The 19,028-nt window shown below is 41.1% G+C and overlaps 2 protein-coding genes across 4 annotated transcripts in view; one reads left to right on the top strand and one right to left on the bottom strand.

The window, feature by feature from the left end:
- The window catches only part of GLUD1 (glutamate dehydrogenase 1), a 44,278-nt gene extending 35,121 nt beyond the window's left edge, over nucleotides 1-9,157 (bottom strand). Inside the window, exon 1 of the mRNA XM_070433195.1 lies at nucleotides 8,677-9,157. Within this exon, the coding sequence (XP_070289296.1) occupies nucleotides 8,677-9,124 (448 nt within the window). The 5' untranslated portion in view covers nucleotides 9,125-9,157. The remainder of the gene's footprint in view (nucleotides 1-8,676) is intronic.
- Nucleotides 9,158-9,482: 325 nt separating this feature from the next.
- Nucleotides 9,483-19,028, top strand: part of SHLD2 (shieldin complex subunit 2) — a 121,865-nt gene continuing 112,319 nt past the window's right edge. The window contains exon 1 of one of the 3 annotated variants that reach the window (XM_070433194.1): nucleotides 9,483-9,528. The gene's annotated coding sequence lies outside the window, so the exon portion shown is untranslated. Of the gene's footprint in view, nucleotides 9,529-9,555; nucleotides 9,678-19,028 lie in introns of those variants that run through there. The other 2 variants (XM_070433193.1, XM_070433192.1) reach the window with 2 other exon arrangements.

Genomic DNA, 19,028 nt, shown 5'->3' with positions numbered 1-19,028 from the left:
TCAATGGCAAGACTTGGAAGAAGTAGCTGCATCAGATATCTCCCCCCACAGCCTTTTTTGCAGGAGCTGTCAGGAAAGAGGAAGCATGCTGGGCCGACATGGGTGGACTCAGAGGCGAATGCAGGGGACACTGCCTGGGCTAAAGAAGAAACAGATTTTCAACTAATCTGTGGCATATAAATGTTTTTATTTCTGGAACTTGGGAGATATGCTAGTAAGTTACTTAAACTGTTAATCTGAAAAACACAAAGTCTCAAACTACCTTAAATAAAATACTCTGTAGCAATACTTGAGACAAAACAAACTCCAGTAATAACGGAGTTATATGCAGAGAAGCTAGTTGCTCTTCCTCCTCTGGGATTGGAAACCAAAGACAATTACTAAAAATATATTGTCACCTGAAAATTCTTATATTTTGCTGGACACTAAGAATGTGACTGCAAAAAAGATACACTCCACTGAGATTGTAAATTCAATGGATTAGCAGAACTGGACTACTAAAGGGCAAATGATACGACACATACTTCAAAGTTCTGCAAGAAAGGGAAAACCTAGCATTTTTGGATGCCTAATACCTCAATACTCAATTTGAAGACAAAGCTGTTCAATATGCACATACATACAAGAGAGCCAGAAAACCTTAAAATATTTCAAACCAAAATAAACCAAGGAGGTCATATTTGCAGTCTGAATATTCTCACTTTTTATAAAACCAAGCCTTTCCTCCTGTTGGGGTAGGAAGTGTGGCAGAGAAGGCTAAAGGTGAGCAGGACCACCCTAGCTTGGGTCTGTGGACTGAAGGGTCTTGGGTTCTGGTCAAGGACTTGTAGGCTCCATCCCTACCCCAGTGGGGGCACATGTTGGAGGCAGCCAATCCAATCAATGTCTCTCTCTCCCTTCCTTTCACTCTCTAAAAATCAATGGGGAAAAATGTCCTGGGGTAAGGATTAACAACAAAAAATTGAGCAGGGCCAAACAAAGATCATATGGGACACAGGAACATAAATGAGAAAGGAGAAAATTCTTATTCTAGAAATGGAAAGTAAATTCTGTGTTTTGGCATCCTAGTCTTACTAGTAGAGCACTGTTTGTCAGCCTCTGTTGACACCAGCATTAGGAATGTGTGGGAAGAAATCAGCTAAGTCTTGAACAGGGCTGGCATTTTCAATGAGAAGCTGGCTAAACTAGAAACCAAATGGGGTGATTACGCAGGTGTGGACCACAGGACTTCTATCATTAGAAATGGGTCTAAAACCAAGGACAACTTTCTGATGAATAGCAGAGTAATCTGTGCTTTCAATTCAAAGAAACTAAAGAAAAACCACCCATGGCAATGCTTATTATTTATCAAGCTTGGTAAAGGTGGAGGATGGGCTGGTGATAGAATTAAGTACCTACTTTGCAATGGGAACTTTGAAATCATCCCTTTCATTCAAGAGAAATTAGCTGTTTTGAGCTAACTGGTATGCAGGTGTCTCAGAAGAACATTAATGAAATGCATGCCAGTTAGCTCAAAATAGTCAATTTCTACACACAGCACAAAGCATTTCTGCCTTTTAACTTACTTACCAAAGATATTTCTTACTAACCTCAAGAGCCTAACCATTGGTGTGCACTAAGTTTTTCTAGGACAATTAAAAATCAAGAGCAAAAACTAGCTGAAGTTGCTATGGTGATGAAGAAAACACCAGCTTGAAAGAGTCAGTGAAAACCACAACTTGAATTGGCCCCAGTGTTTTTCCTTTTGCTAGTTGACACAAAACCAGAAACATACAAAAAAAGCTCCTAGCGACCAAATCACCATTGTTTCTTATGCTGAATCATTAAACACATTCATGAAAATTCAAAAGGTTTTTTAAATTATGTGAACCTGTATCTTTTAACAGGGTTTGATTTATTCACCAGAAATCCAATTTCCAACTGTATTCTCACTTTTCAGAATTTTTTCACTTAATACTAACATAATTTCCTAACTCACAGAAAAAGGTGAAGTCTCCCCAGATTACCACTTAGGGTGACCATTCTTAGCAACTTAAGTGTATATGTATCCTTCCAAATCATTTCCCTGTATTTATGTACATACATATCTATAGAATATATAGCTTTGTCTTGTGCTTAAATATTTAACTTATGGCCCAATGAATGAAATAAAGAACATGCACTTTAACAGGGAGAATCTTGTTAATTTTTAATAGATTCCTTATTCTGATAATTCTAACAGTAAACTTAGAGTCACACCTTCATACCAAACAGGTCTTGGAAATGATGCTAGTCAAATTGATGAAGTTCGAAAACATTTAGCAAAAGATAACAGTAACTTGCTCTAAAAGAGTTCCAAGGGGTAAAAGCTTGAAATTTTGATATCCAGTTTCATATAAATTATTCACAAGTCTAGCTGATATTTGAGATAGATCTTAAGAGAGAAAACGAATTATAGGTGGGCGGGAGACAAGATATGGTCAGGCACCACAGGCAGAGACAGTACTTTACAAGGGTAAGATTGAGGAAGTATATGCCTGTATTTCCAATGTTCCTAAGGATCACTTTAAACCAGATTTCCTTATTTTCAAACCCCATTCCTTTCTCCTTACATAAACATTTTTTTGTCCCTGATCCCACCATTTTCCCTACTGGTGCCTCAGGCTAGAAATTTGAGTTATCTTTGACTCTTCCCTTCAACTCATACATACTTCCTGGTGGGTAATACCACCTTCCTTCAAAATGGCTTATCTGTCCTTTACTTTCATCTCCCCCGACCTTACCTATCACGTCACATCATTCCCAGTTCCACTGCTGCTGGCTTTCTGTGCCCTCCTAGGTTCAGCATTACCCGTCCAGCAAACTGCCAAGGAAAACTTTCTGCTCCCACACTGACACAAATGGCACGGGGTTTCCACACCAGCAATTCTCCACTTCTCTATACTAGTAATTTAGTTCACTTTTGACACTGACGACCCAGTTGGTGCATACTCCACAAGTGAAGGGCTCACTCCCAAAAGACCTCCCTCCCCCTCATTTCAGTTACAGTACTGAGTGCTCAGGGTTCCCACACTTTTGCCCAACGTGGCTACAAACTGGAGGTTCCCACAACCCCCTCCTCAGGTTTGATAATTTGCTATAATGGCTCACAGAACTCAGGGAAACACTTTACTTACATTTACTGATTTGTTAAAAGGGTCCTGAGTACAGGAGCTTCTGTCCCTGAGAAGTTGGAATATGCCATCAACCTGGCACATGAATGCCTACTGGGAAGCTCTCCCAACCCAGCAGTTTAGGCATTTTTAATGGAGGCTCCATCACAGAAGCATAACGAATTATTAACTCAGCCTCCAGCTCCTCTCCCCCACCGGAAGGTGGAAGGTGGGGCTGAGAGTCCCAGGATTTTAACCCCAGGGTCACCTTTCTGGTGACTAGCACCATCTTGAAACCAACCAGAAGCCCACCAAGAGTTGCCTCATTAGATTAAAAGATGTACCCATAACCCATAAAATTACAGGGTCTTAGGAGCTCTGTGTCAGAAAATGAAGTTAAAGACCAACTATTAGCACAAATGATGCTTCTAGCACCCCTATCACTCAGGGATCCCAAGGATATTAAGAGCTCTGTCAGGAAGGGGGCTAGGATAATACAAGAGATAAAAATAAATAAATAAACATTTGTTATGTCACAAAAACTTACTTCTCACGATTTACAGTCTGTCCCCAGGACCCCATCCCACAGTTGCACCTCAGACCTGGGCTGAAGCCACCCTTTACTTCTCTCATAAGTGATCTCCCCCCACTCAAATCTCTATACAGCCTTCCCTACTTCCAGACCAAGACTGCTTCTCTTCGTTATCTTCCTTAAATTATTACAGCAGTGCATTGTTTGGTGTATTTTCAGTTTGTCATTTCTTGATGGTTTCTGGAAAAGGAAAATGCTGAAAAAAATGTACTGAGCTTAAAGCAGGGGTGGGCAAACTTTTTGACTCGAGGGCCACAATGGGTTCTTAAACTGGACCGGAGGGCCGGAACAAAAGCATGGATGGAGTGTTTGTGTGACTAATATAAATTCAAAGTAAACATCATTACATAAAAGGGTACGGTCTTTTTCTTTTTTAGTTTTATTCATTTCAAATGGGCTGGATCCGGCCCGCGGGCCATAGTTTGCCCAAGGCTGGCTTAAAGCAAAGAGAATGATATAGTGCAGAAGAGATTTTGGTTTCTGCTCTATTTTTGGGAAATGAAAAAACATTTCAAAAAACAAAACAAAGCAATCAATGTGTGTGTTTTTAAGTCTCTTATAGTTCCCCAGCAGAGGATGGTTCCTGACACAGAGAAGACAATTAACAGAAGCGCAATAGATACATTAACTGTCAGAAATCCCCATCAACTAATGGTCTTTAAATATTAAGTTTAAAACTGTTGCCTATAAGGAAAGAAAACCCCACCTAATGGAAAAATTGATTTATTTGGAATACAGTCTATAGGTTGTAAATCCAACATGGGTACTGTTACCCTTGATTATTCCTTTGCTGTTTCTCTCTTGGTAAGAGATTAAAAAAATAGTTCATGTAAATACTATGGCCCAATATGTACAATATGCTTTTTGAAAGGCCTATGCTGACATATATTTTGTGACAATGATAAATGGCAGAAGGGGTCACATTACTGACAATCTTTGTAATTGTCATTTGGGTCATGTTCATATTTTCCTCTAGCCAAGAAGTAATTCAGAAAATTAGGTCTCACAGCCTGACTCCAAGAATAATCAAGAGAAATAATACCAATTCTTGATAAACAAAGATTTTTCTTAGTTTTTAAGGAAGAGCCACTCAGAAGAAAGCTATTTAAAAATTATTTCATTGAAAATTCTTAACAATACATGTAATAATTGAGAAATGCATTGTTCTGGCTACACATGAAACTGTTAAACACCAAAACTCTTCAAACCTCTTTTAATGGAAAACCTCTCTTTAAAATGTTATTTCAGCCCTAACCGGTTTGGCTCAGTGGATAGAGCATCAGCCTGCGGACTCAAGGGTCCCGGGTTCGATTCCGGTCAAGGGCATGTACCTTGGTTGTGGGCACATCCCCAGTGGGGGGTGTGCAGGAGGCAGCTGATCGATGTTTCTAACTCTCTATCCCTCTCCCTTCCTCTCTGTAAAAAAATCAATAAAATATATTTAAAAATAAATAAATAAATTTAAAAAATGTTATTTCAGCCTGGCTGGTGTGGCTCAGTGGTTGAGGGTCAACCTAAGAACCAGGAGGTCACAGTTTGATTCTTGGTTAGGGCACATGCCCCAGTTGTGGGCTCTATCCCCAGTGTGGGGCAGGCAGGAGGCAGCTGATGAATGATTCTCTCTCATCATTGATGTTTCTAGCTCTCTCTTCCTCTCCCTTCATCTCTGAAATCAATTAAAAATATATATAAAAAACAAAAGAGTGCTAAACCCACTTCCTTCCCACTATAAGCCAGAAAGTTCATGTTCAATTGCTATTTCTTGAACTTACATTTCAACACTACCCATTTGGAGTTTAATACACAGTGGTGCTTGTCCTCTGATTTTTGATGCCCCAATTCCTGCAAAGTGTACTTTGCATCTAATGAGTGAGCAGTATTTGTCTTCCTGCATATGGGTTTTTTACTGAAAAGCAAACTAGCTAGATGGTTTCACACAAACTATGGGAAGACTGAATAACAATCTGAGAATATAATATATTCTCCATCATTATCTTAGCTCTTCCTTAGTAGATTTGGCATGTGGAGGGTTTGGGGGTGAGTTTAGAGGCATTTGGCTCCCTTTCCCCTCATTCCCGCTGCCCCCCCTTAAAATAAAAGGCCTTTATAATAGCAACACAGTTCATATTTAACTAAAAAGTATTAAAAATAACAACAGCAGCAATATAAAACCTCAGGCTATGGTGTAGAAGACCTACAAATTACCTGTCATCTAACTGAACTTCCAGATTGGATTAATCCTAAATTTAATTTTCCTACAAAGACTACATTTTATCTTATGGCAGCAGATGGAGACACTCTCATACTTTCTTCTTCAAAATACTACCATTCACCACACAATTATATCCCAGAGGCTGAGGGGGACAACCAAACCTTAGCTGCTTCTACCCCTGCAGCCTATTGCCCAAAGACAAGAACAAAGATCATCTACCTCCTACAGTTTCCTTTTTGCATTTTGGCTCTTAAAAAACAAGTCAAGCCCTAGCTGGTTTGGCTCAGTAGATAGAGCATCGGCCTGTGGACTGAAGGGTCCTGGGTTTGATTCTGGTCAAGGGCACATGCCTGGGTTGCAGGTTCAATCCCCAGTAGGGGGCATGCAGGGTTGCAGGTTCAATCCCCAGTAGGGGGCATGCAGGAGGCAGCCAATCAATGATTCTCTCCCATCATTGATGTTTCTATCTCTTCCTTCCTCTCTGAAATCAATAAAAAGAGGGAAAAACTTAGTGAAGTTTATAGGGATTATGCAAAGCATCTTTTAAAATCTCAATACCTAATATATTCTGTATTTCTAAGAACATAGTGGAACCAAAGAGGTCAACAACTTTCTTTTAAGTAAAAAAGCTTTAAATGTTTAATTGGAGGAAAAAACCCCACTGAAAGTAAGTTCCTCTTAGAATATACGTTCTCTGCAATCAGACAAGGGTGATAAATGGGTACAAGATCCTGGAGTGCCATGAAAGCAAAGCATAAAAGTCTGCAAATTTTTCTTATCCATCCATTTATTATACTGTTCATTATCTTAAGCATACTAAAAAAATTTTAAGAGCTTTCATAGCAAAACCAATCCTCTCCAAACCTATTCTCTCCATACTTTAAAATTCTGAAAGAGAATAAGCCTATCACTACAGAGGTCAATTTTCTTTTATATTATCTCGCAATGCTTGCTACTGTTTATTAGTTAAAATTCAACTTCTCAATGTTTATATCTTGGGAGTTAATAGAGCTTTCAGTGGCATGCCTTCTTGTAAATGGGATAATGGGAGAGAAAACCGTAACTTACACTCGCATAAGCAAGCGCTACAATAACAGCGCTCAGGATGGCTGATGCAATTTGTTGCTAGGTTCAATATTATGGTATTAAAACTGCTGTGGCAACAAGAAGAGGACCAATGAACTATGGTAAACTTTAGTTGTTTTAGTGAGTTTGTGGAGTTGTGATTTATAAAGATAGGAGAGGGCTTGGCTATTAGAACTTCCTGGACTGAATCAGATCCTGCAAAAAAAAACAGCTAGTTCATTTGTATGTCTTTTAAGCAACTGGAAAATACTGATAAAATAGTAATATGAACTTCATTTTAAAGAATCACTGCAGTTTATTATCTGCTAACTCTGCTTCTTCCTCCAACATTCTTGCTTGCTGTTCTTGAGAGTCTGAACTTGTATTCTTGGTTTAGAGAATAAGGGAGTGGTAGGAAGAAGACAGGCAATGTAAGGAGATTGACAGTATGTACATTTTATATACTTTTGGAGCTGGAAAGGGAATCTAGAGGTCAAAGTGGTTCAACATTGATTTTAGAACAGGAAACCTAAAGGATACTAAAGTGTTACAGATTAAGTCATAAAAGTGGGTGGGGTCCATGCAAATTTAGCCAGCAAGTAAAAGTAAATTATTAAACAGTTTAAAACCACCTTTGCTCCCCAGCTGAGAATGCCAGCAGTGGTCAATTTTTTTTCTGGTAGAGAGATGTCTAAAAATTATCCTTAGAAGACAGCTGGTAAAATAGAACCCTGTGTCAGGTTTACAGAGACAAAGGGCACAGCCCTACAGCTCTCTGCAAACTCCAGCAAGACTCTTTACCTTCCTATTTGAGGTTACTCTTAAGCACCTTTAAAAATGTATAGTGAAACTTATTAGAGGAAATATGGGGAAAAAAACCCACACTTTTTTTTTCTCAAAGAAAGCAATATGACTGCATAAGCTAAATCCACATTCAAAAATTGAAAGTATGTATAGGATAACTTGGTGGTTACCAAATTGTAACCGACTCAGCTCCTTTCTTCACCTACTTATCTTTTCCCCAAGCTCAAATCCGGTGCTAGCCAGGACCAGTACACACCCCCCGGGCTATTTCATTCCATTGGCTGGCGGGCCACCCAGCGGTCTACACCCTTTAGATTTACTGTCAGGACGCCCGGTGTTTGTCAGAGATGTTACACTGCTCGTGTATTACTATTCTGTACAAAACAAAAACTGTCAGGATAGAAAAATAATTGAAAAGATCAACGTGTAATTAACAAGTTCATTTGGTTAATAAAACTGTCTAGATTTCAAACCTAGAGGCAGCTTATTTTTACGTTACTGTATCCTGTCTCAGTGCAAAAAGAGGGAAAAATCATAAAGTCATTTCATAACTTGCATTCGGGTGAGTCACAGAAGCCCACAAAAACTCGCAGAGGCACAGCCAGATGGCCCGGCGTTCCCTTTTCTAGACGCGCACTTCGCCGGGACCCGCCCTGTGTCCCCCAAAGCAGCAGCGCCCGGCGCTCCTCTGCACGCCGCTTCCCCAGGCAGCGCTCCCGGGAGGGAGAGGACCGGCTCCCGGGGGCCTGGGCGGAAATCCCGGCCCACCGAGCCTGGCCCGCGGGCAGCGCGAGGGCCCAGTGCCCGCCGGGCCGGGGAGCGGGAGGCCGGGCCGCGGGTCGGCGCCGGCGCGGGGCGGGGGCGGCGCTCACCTCCCTTGCAGGGCGTGCGGTGCTGGCTGTGCTGGGCCCGGTAGCCCTCGATGACCTCCCAGGAGCCGTCGTCGCGCCGGATGGGGAAGGACACGCTCAGCACATGGTTGCAGGGCTTGATGATCCGCAGGATGCCGCGCACCCGCTTCCGCTTCTGCTCCTCGCTCTCCCGGGTCCTCAGGTCCTCCACCAGCTTGTCCTCCACGATGCTGGCGCCGCGGTCGAAGAAGCCCTCCACCATCTTGAAGAAGTTGGGGTCGTCCTCGCGGTCAGCCGCCGCCTCGCTGTAGTGTCGCCGGGTGGGCGGCGGGAGCCCCGGCTGCGGGGCGGCGGCGGCGGGCTGCCCGCGGGCCCGGCCCAGCAGCGCCGCCGAGTCGGCTGCCGCGGAGCCCAGGGCGGCGGGCCCGGCGCGGGACAGCAGCAGCGCTTCGCCCAGGCAGCGGTACATGGCGGCGGGCGGAGGCGCTCTCGGAGGCTCGGGACCGTGGGAGGGAGGGACGGCCCGGCGCGGGCTGCCCTTTTATCCGCAGCTTCCTGCCTTCTCGAGCTGTCCCCTCCCCTCGGCGCTCGCCGCCTCCCCTGGAGGACGGACTTCGGGGCCTCAGGCCAACGTCGCCTGTGAATGGCAGGGCGGGGGCGCGCCGCCCTGGAGCCGCGCCTCCGCCTCCGCCGCGGCCTCCCCCGGCCTCACTGGGGACGGCGCGTGCCGGCCGGGCCTGCGGGCACTCGGGGACGCGCGGGCGCGGGAAGGCGGGGCGCGGGCACTCGGGGACGCGCAGGCGCGGGCGGGCCGGTGCGCATGCTCGCCGGGCCGCGCGGGCCTGGAGCCTCCCAGGGAGGGCGGAGTCTCAGGTCTGTGCGTGGCGCCCCTGGCGAGGTGCGGGGTACTCGAGGGGAGCTTTCTGGGGCGAGGGCCTGTCCTGGAGGGGCGCGCCGGCCTCTGGGGGGCGCTGAGAGGCCGGCCTCGGGACTGCAGGCGGTGCGGTTGGCGGCAGGCCGCGGTGAGTCACGGTGTCCCTCTTTCCGCCCTGGGCCCGGCGGCCGCCGGGTCACCCCCGGGCCTGCCCTGGGCGGTTCTGCGGCGGACGGAGCAGCGGCGGTTGGAGGCCAGGGAAGGGCTTGGCTGTTTGCACGGGACGGCGAAGAGCTTGGTGTCAGCCGGAGCTGCATTTTTGAGGTGGCTTGCAGAAACGAAAGGAGAAAGCCTGGCATCTGGGGAATCCCTTACCGACGGGCTTTTACCACTTTTCAATTTTGTCCCTTTTAACCACTCATCCGACGAAGTTGAGATAAAACAGTTACGTAAATCGCTGCTGTAGCTTTCTAACATTCACTGACGGCGCTTCCCCTTTCCGGTGTGGATGAACAAGGGTGCAGCAATGAAGCATAATTTCCTATCTGGGCAGATCGGGGTGGTAGCCACGCCCCAGCCACACATCTTCAGTAAAAGGTGTATCTTTGCCTAAAGCAAGCCCTGTGCTTTGTTCTGCGCATCTGGGTTGGCGCCTTTGAAATGGCCCCTTTCAGACCCCTCCCTTAGAGGGCGACCACCACCAAGAGCACATCATCTCTCCAGTTTCTGCAGGTCCCCTCGGACAGGCGGCTCTCCTCCCCGGCCCCGCCTTGCTTTCCCCACTTTCAGGTGATCTTCCTGTGGTCTCTCTTTAGTTCCAGATGCATAAAAGAAACGGCAAAATGGTTATTCTCAGGAGCGTTTGAGAGCTTCCTGGCAATATCCTCAGTTTTGGCTCAAATAAACTCTTAAAAATTCTCTGCAGGTTTCCACATTCCTTATGTTGACAGAAATATGTTTTTGAAATAGTCTAGAAACAAAAGCACTCCAGGGAATTCTCAGTAATGTATGTATTAAATGGACCAGAATAGGCTTTGTAAACTTTAAGCTACACGAAGGTTTAATTATGTGCTTACACATACTTGACAAGAAATGCTGATGTTAGCCGCTCTTGTGGGTAAGTTTGATGCTTGTGACAGTAGTCTGCGTTTTTAAGACAGCTGCTAAAGGCCACCTTACCAGCTTCAGCGACCCCAGTGTGCTTTGGAGGTTTTAAAAGCCACCGTTGTGACTTGCAAAACTACTTTGCTTTCTGGCTTTCACTTTCTTCATCTATTAGAATATGGAAAAGAATGTCCTTAATTCTCACAATACCATGCAAAGTATAAGATGACAACCTAGATCAATTAAATTGCATTAACCTCTCAGTGTACTTTCAAAGCAAGAAAGATGGTGCTGATATTTTGCAGTATTTGCTAGATTAAAATAGTCACAATTTATATTTGTATTGTGTTTCTTAGTGTAAAATATTCTCTGAACGGAATCCTGAATTTGTCTTGTAGGTAGGTCAAAAGATTAATTAGGTACCAAATTTGCTTTACATTTGATAGTGTTATCATTAACATTGTATCTCACCCCCCCCACCCCCCCAAACCTTAATGTTCCAGAATAAAGTGATTAGAATCAGTAAACATGTGGACTTCCTTTTTTTTCTCTTCAGATGAAATTCTTTGGTATGTTTTGAGGAAAGTGGTTTAAAGGTTTGGTTTTATTCCTCTTGTTTATCTCTTTCTTGATAACCATTGCCTTCTGAAAAATAAATGTTTAGCTTTGCTTCCTCCAAGTCTTAGTCACCTGAATTCAAGATGGTAGAAGTGAGGCAAGATAGTAAGAAGCTACAATAATTCCTTGGCAAGTGTGATAGAAAAATTGAGATAGTTAAATAGCAGTTTGCGGCCCTCTGATAAATTCAATCTTCCCTAAACCGAGGACACGTAAGAGTAAATGGTTTGTACTTATCCCCAACCAGAGGGTACATCATGGAGATAGATAGCAGAGATGCAATTAGTGCCATTTGTGCCAACTACACCCAAGGACAGATGAAGTTAAGGGAATAGATCTCATTTTGGCATTGCAGCATAAACTGATGAATATTCTATTGAAATCCTCCCTTAAGACCTCCCCCAAATGCCCAGCTTTTAAAACCCCTCAAAAGGAAGGTCACAGAGCCTGCTCTCCCTGGAATATGCCTGCACCCTCCTCCTCCCTTGTCTTCCCCCACAGGCCTGCATCTCCTACTCGAAGGAAACCCATGAGGCTGGCAGCCAGGAGCAATGGGCAGCAGCAGCGCCTCCCAGGCACACTCCCTGACCCGGTCCCCAAGGCCCCCCTTTCTCTGACTTCTTAGCCAAAGCAGCCCAGCCTGCATTTCCCTAGCCCTTCTTTGTTTTACTGTCCCCAGCTTTATTTGTTTATTTTTTAATATACATGTTTTTATTGATTTTAGAGAGAGGAAGGGAGAGGGATAGAGAGATAGAAACGGATGAGAGAGAAACATTATTGATTGGCTGCCTTCTTCATGCCTCCTGCTGGGGATCGAGCCAGCCACCTGGGCGTGTGCCCTGACCAGGAATCAAATCCCCAGCTTTAATAAATGTCCTCTAAAATCACCTGGACTCGTGTTGTGAAATCTTTCTTACACGAAGTCAAGAACCCACACACTACCAGCCAGCCCTAGGCAGACCTGCGAAGGGCCAGGTCCCCTTTCCAGTAACAAGGGCTATGGAAGGAGTGAGGAAATTATTCATAATTGGGAGTTTGCTATGTGTAGATATCTTACAAAATGGCTCCACAAGAACCCTACAAAGTTTTTTTTTTAAAGAGTGAAATAATCTCCTGTCCCCATTTTGTAATTGGAGTGTCTCTTCACCCTCAAGTAGGTAGTCTAATTCCTGATTAACAGAAAGGGGCGGAAACTCAGAGACCAAGTAAATTGAGGATCACCTAGCTGGTAAATAGCAGGCTTTGATTCAAGCCCATCTCTGACTCTAGAGTTATGCTGTTTTTACTATTCCAAGAAATGTTTTCAGTGGTTGTTGCATTTAGTTTAAAATTGTTTACTATGATGTAAAGACCAGTGAGTTTCAGCTTTACGTTGGTGATTGCCTTTATAAAATATACAAATATTTTGCAAATTAAGGATTAATTATTGGTAGTAATAGCTAATTCAAAAGGAGGTCAGAATTGAAGGGAATTTTGGTCATTTGTTAGTATCCAACAGACAAATAAATTTTCTGTCTTTGTGGTTTATGAGTTTTCCTTAGCTATGTTAAAATTCTGGGTCTTTTCTTCCCAGCACGCTTTTGTGCTTCCAAGTGCTTTTTAAAATATTTTAGAAAAAGAGTTTTAGTATGAAGAAAGACATAACGTAAATACATGAACAATGTAGTTGTTTTTAAAGTGATTTAATTCGAAAAGGTATTACATATTTTCTACCTTCCCTTGAGGTTTGTCTATGGTGGACATTTCATTTAAATGGAATCATACAATATGTGGTCCTTTGTGACTGGCTTCTTTCACTCAGCAGCATGTTGTTTTCAAAAATATGTTTTTGTTGATTTTTTTTTTTTTAGAGAGAGAGAGAGAGAGAGAGAGAAACATTGATAGGCTGCTTCCTGCATACCCCTACTGGAAATCTAGGTCCCAACCAGGAATCAAACTGGCAACTTTCTGTTGCATGGGACGACGTCCAACCACCTGAGTCACATTGGCCAGGGTGGCATAATATTTTAAAAATTCATCCACCTTATAGCATGTGTCAGTATTTCATTTCTTTTTATGGCTGAGGAGTATTCATTGTATGGCTGTATCACATATTTTAATCCATCACTGATGGATATTTGGGTTATTTTCACTTTTTTGCTATTGTGAATAATGCTATTATGAACATGCTTGTACAGGTTTTTGTTTAGACATATGTTGTAAATTCTCTTAGGTATATACCTCGGAGTGGAATTGCTGGATTATATGCTAGCCTGTTTTTAACCTTTTGAGGTACTGCCAAACTGTTTTCCACAGCACCATTTTTATTCTTACCAGCATTGTATGAGGCTTCCAATGTCACCACAGCCTCCTCAAATCGTTATTATCTGATATGAAATTGTAGCTTATTTTGGTTTTGATGTGCATCTCCTGAATGATTTAAAAATATATATATTTTTATTGATTTCAGAGAAGCAGAGAGAGGGAGAGGGAGAGAGAGAGAGAGAGAGAGAGAGAGAGAAACATCAACGATGAGAGAGAATCACTGATTGGCTGCCTCCTGCAAGCCCCCTACTGGGGATCGAACCTGCAACCCGGGCATGTGCCCTTGACTGGAATCGAACCTGGGACCCTTCAGTCCACAGGCTGACACTCTATCCACTGAGCCAAACCAGCTAGGGCATTATATCTTTTTTTGAGAATGTCTATTCACATCCCCCCTCCCCCCATTTTAAAATTAGATTATTTTATTGTTGAGTTGTAAGAGTTCTATCTATATTCTAGATGTAAATGCCATATGAGATATATGATTTGCAAGTGTTTTCTTTTAAGTTTTCTGATGGTGTCCTTTGCAACAGAAGTTTTAACTTTCAATGAAGTCCAATATATAAATATTTTCTTTTGTTGCTTGTGCTTTGGAGTCATGTCTAAGAAATCATTGTCTAATTGCAGGCATGAAAATTTATGCCTATTTTTTTTGTAAGAGCTTTATAGTTTTAGCTTTTACATGTAGATCTTTGATTCATTTTGAGTTTATTTTTATATGTTGAGTAAAGGGTTCCATTTCATTCTTTCACATGTGGATATTCATTTGTTCCAGTGCCATTTGTTGGGAAGACTATTTCTTCCCCACTGAATTGCTTTTGTACTATCAAAAATCAGTTGATCTAAATGTGAGGGTTTCTGGACTCTTCATTTCTTTTCCACTTGTGCATATATCTATCCTTATGCTAGTACCACATTGTCTTGATTACTGTAACTTTACAGTAAGTTTTGAAGTCGGGAAGTAGGAGTCCTCCAACTTTGTTATTTTTCAAGATTGTTTGGTTTTTCTGAGTCCCTTGAGTTTTAATAGAAATTTTAGGGTTAGGTGGTGAATTTCTGCAAAAAGTCTGGCTGGAATTTTTATTGGAATTATGTTAAATCTATAGATTAACTTGGAAAGTAGTGCAATTTTAACAATATTACATCTTCTGATTCATGAACATGAGATGTCTTTTTACTTATTTAATTCTTTTAAAGTTTCAGCAATATTTTGTTTTTTCAGACTATAGTAGAGGTAGCTTTACTTCTCCCTTTCCAATCTGGATGTGTTTTATTTTATTGCCTAACTGCTCCTCATTATATTGTACTGTTGCATAGTATTTCATTATGTGGATATGTCAAAATTATTTTTGCCAATGAATACGTATGTTGGTTCCAGTATCTTAAAGTTATAGAGGTATTACAGTGAATAACCTATTACTACATAGAACATCTCTATTATCTCAGGAATATTTTTTTAAATAGAATAATCATCAGCTTTATTTAAAAATATATATACATATTATTGATTTCAGAGAGGAAGGGAGAGGGATTGAACCTGCCACCCGGGCATGTGCCCTTGACCCAAATTGAACCCAGGACCCCTCAGTCCACAGGCCGATGCTCTATCCACTGAGCCAAACCAGGTAGGGCCATTTCAGGACTACTTTACCTTCTTAAGTATGAGTAGTGAATTTGAACATAGAATTTAATAGTCGTCAGCATTTTGTTTTCTTATAAAGTGGCAAAAATATTTGGCAAAAATGGTTACCCTATCTACATATTAAAAATGATAGAATGAAACTAAATGATACCACAGATAAAATATTTAACTTTTTAAATAGAGCTTTTAAAACAAGAAACTAAAATCAGGTCCCTATGTTACTAAGTTTAATAGGTTTTAGTTCACAAATGCTTGTCAGTACTTCATAAACCAGCCAGATGAGTATGGGGAGGAGTACCCTGTCCTACCGAATACCACATGCAAATGCCTGAAGATAAACGAGACCAGGGTTTGAAAATATAGAGTGGCATATACTGAACCTAAAAGCAGTTTGATCATCACAATAGTTTGGCTCAAACAGCAATTTGGCTGAAAATGAGTATCACTTCTGTTTTTTTCAAGTATTGGTAATTTTGGTGCATTGTGGATTTTTTTTTGTCTTTGTGCCATATTTTTCAGGAAAAGTTTTTCTAATATTTGCTTTTGTGTATCTAATTGGTTTTAGAAAAATTTATAATTTTTATTTTTTTCCCCTTTAGTGAGCATGTTTTTATAATAAGCAAGAAAAGTATATCATCCTTGCCAGTGTGGCTCAGTTGGTTGGAGAGTAGTCCCATGCACTAGAGGGTAATGGGTTCAATTCTGGGTCAGGGCACATGCATAGGCTGCAAGTTTCATTCCTGGTCACATTTTATCCCTGGTCAGCTCGTGTGCATAGGGAAGGCAACTGATAGATGTTTCTCTTACATTGATGTTTCTCTCTCTGTCTCGCTTTGTCTCTCTGTTTCTCTCCCTTCCTCTCTCTCTAAAATCAAGTTTTTAAAAAGTTAGAAAAAGAGAAATATATCAAAGAAAAGGATCTGAAAATTTCAGGGTTTGTAGTCTTTTTTTTCTTAACTTTTTCCCTAATAAATCAAATGTCAACTATATGTGCTTGTCTAGTTTGGTTAAGTTTTCATTTTGCTGCACTGCTGAATAATATTCAACGAAGGTTTGATCAACTTGCTAAGGGTTCTTTCCATGTTGTGAGTAAATATGAAAAATAGTAGGACATTTATCCCTTGAAGCGTATCATGCAAGAAACAAGTGAGGTGTCTTAAAAATTAATTATACTCAGGTAGGATTCTGAAATCACCTGTATGCAACTCATAACTCTGTCTTGTTTTTTTTTTTAGTTGAGGTTAAGTTTTTTGTTTTCCTTCTGTGTAAAAAGAATATCATATTCACTTATTCATCGTTCAGATTGCCTCACTGTTCAGCTCCATGTATTGGTCAATGTGAATGACCCTCTATAAAAGCAACTCTTAGATATCATTAGCACTTTCTCTTTGGAAGTTTTCTATCAGTTGTGATTTCAATATGGGATTGGAGTTTGTATAGTAAGAAAGTTTAGCTAAAAATTGGGACACTTCTGTGATGCTGGAAAATATACTGGAGAAGCGAAAAGTCCCTTCCCATTGACCACTGTGGAAGAGTTCTGGAAGAAACAGATTTTATTGTGAAGCATAGATATGAACATAATTAGGTTGGGTTTGCTTCTCAGTGAAAGGAAAAGAAAAACATGAATGAAGCAGTCATGGCTGCTAAACTAACAGTGGTTTAACTTCCTGATCTAGGATGCAATGAACAGATATTTGCTAGCTATATTACTTAGGATACTTTGGCCGTCAGGTAATAATATGCAAACAAAAAGGCTTAAACTAAAGCCATAAACTAACCAAGATAGCTATTATCTTACAAGAATTCCGGAGGCAAGGCTATTTATTCCGTTGTTCGTACAGGACTCAGTGATACCGTCAGGGACCCAAGTGCTTTTCTCTGTGTTAAATTCAGCAAGAGGTGATCATCTGTCCTCGTGTTGTAAAATTGCTGCACCAGTTCCATGTGGTTATGCAGACACAACTGAGTACTATGTAGAAGAACAGCAATTTCCTCTCAGATCTCTTTGTTGGTGAAGAAAACATTTCCAAAGGCCTGCCTGTCAGCTTCAGCTCTCTTAGGCCCCGTAGCTAGGAATGGGTCAGTGCCCATGCCCTTGCTCTAAGAGAGGCTAGCAGGAGATCTTCCTGGCACTTTTAGCTTCTAAAGTACAGGCAGGTTCTGCCAGCAAAGAAAAAGGAGTGGAGGAAACAATTGCTAAGTTGGCAATCAACAGTTATGCCCTACTTGCCACAGAAAATTACTCACCTGCTCTGTGTTATCTTATTGTGATAATATAGTTCCTTAGGATGCAAGGTTTAATAGGGATGAGATATTGTTAAATATGACACTGGAAATTATGATGCTTGGGGTTTAATGTTCAGCCCCTTGAGAAATCTGCAGATTCTAATTCCCTTTGAAAACGATCATGTTCTCTACATTGAGAAATTTGCAGTCTAGTTCCCTGTGAAGTCTTATGTAGTGTGATAGTTAATATTATGCTTATTTTTTAACAGTTTTTTACCATTGACAGTTTGTAAGATAGTAACTCCAGTCTGTGATATTTACTCTGTTGCCAGACAAGTCAACAGAATAGAAACCTGTTCTCAACCTGCTGTGGAAAATTCGGGAGTTACAATGAAATGTCAGATGTTCAAATGATTTCAGCAGATTTTCAGGTGAAGCTGCCATCAGGAACATATTCTCATTGTGCAAGTGGATTAAATTAACAAGAGGACGGACTAATCTGGTCTTTATACTGAAATTAGGAGTTCTTGTCTGTGTGCTAAGGGCAAAAATGACAGTCTCATTGGACTCTGGTATAGCAACACACTATGAGAGTACAGCTTGGGATCCGTCTATTTTGAAGGTACATGGAATGGGTATTCAAGGCACCCTGTACCTAGTTATTGTCCCCACAGTTTCCTCATCCAATGTGAAATCATTATGATTGCTTTCTTGGAGGGACATCTACAAACAATGAAACACAAAGGGATTCCATCTTAGATTCAGAATTTGATACCTGCCAGCATCAACAGTGAAAATTCTGGTTAGATATTTTTAAAAGAGTGGATGAAGTGTCTGAACAGCAATATGTCAGTGGGAAAGTGCTAATACAGAGATAGAATAAGTATCAGGAACTCAGAAATAAAGAAGTTTGTGATGAAAGGCTCAAATTAAAGCAAGCACTATTTATTCCTCCATTATCTGGTATATTTTTGACTATTTTAATGAATTATAGACTTTCACTATCTTCTGTAATTTCATATTCTTTCTTGCCTCTTTTAAAATATAAATACTAAAAAGTGAGCCAAACTACATTAGAGAAGCAATCACAAATAGTTTTAAATTAATCAGAAAAAGTTTAAGTGGAAAAAACAAATATGCAAGCCCTGGGAAATTCCAGGTCCTTGCCTCTTATGGTTTTCATTTATTTTAACACTTTTGCAAGAGAAAATTAAGTATATAAATAAGACTAACAGAAAGAGTGCCCTATAAGTCCGCAATAACTGCATTTTTCAGCTATAGGCATTCCTCACTCACGCACTCTTGCTGTCTGTCTGAACTCAAATATGGTATTGATGGGATACTTAGATTTTATTCCTAAGCCTATTCGTATAGATTCATTTTATTTCTATTCTATTTTTTTTATCACTATCCTTTCATATTGGTTTTCATTATAGAACATTTAAGTTAAAAATTTTTTCTCTACAGTAATCAGTTAAATCAGTAATAACTGGCAAAAAATGTATTAGAATTTAAAAAAGGATAAAGACTGAAAATTCTGAAAAATAAAAAAAAAATGCTTTAAAATGTGTATCTAGGATCATAAAAGCACTCCATTATATAATT

The sequence above is a fragment of the Myotis yumanensis genome, unplaced genomic scaffold, assembly GCF_028538775.1.
Source record: "Myotis yumanensis isolate MYYU_CA2020_CCGP unplaced genomic scaffold, mMyoYum1.0.hap1 SCAF_13, whole genome shotgun sequence".
NCBI classification, from domain to species: Eukaryota; Metazoa; Chordata; class Mammalia; order Chiroptera; family Vespertilionidae; genus Myotis; species Myotis yumanensis.
Note: the sequence above shows the minus strand (reverse complement) of the source record. Positions and strands in the feature narration are given on the sequence as shown.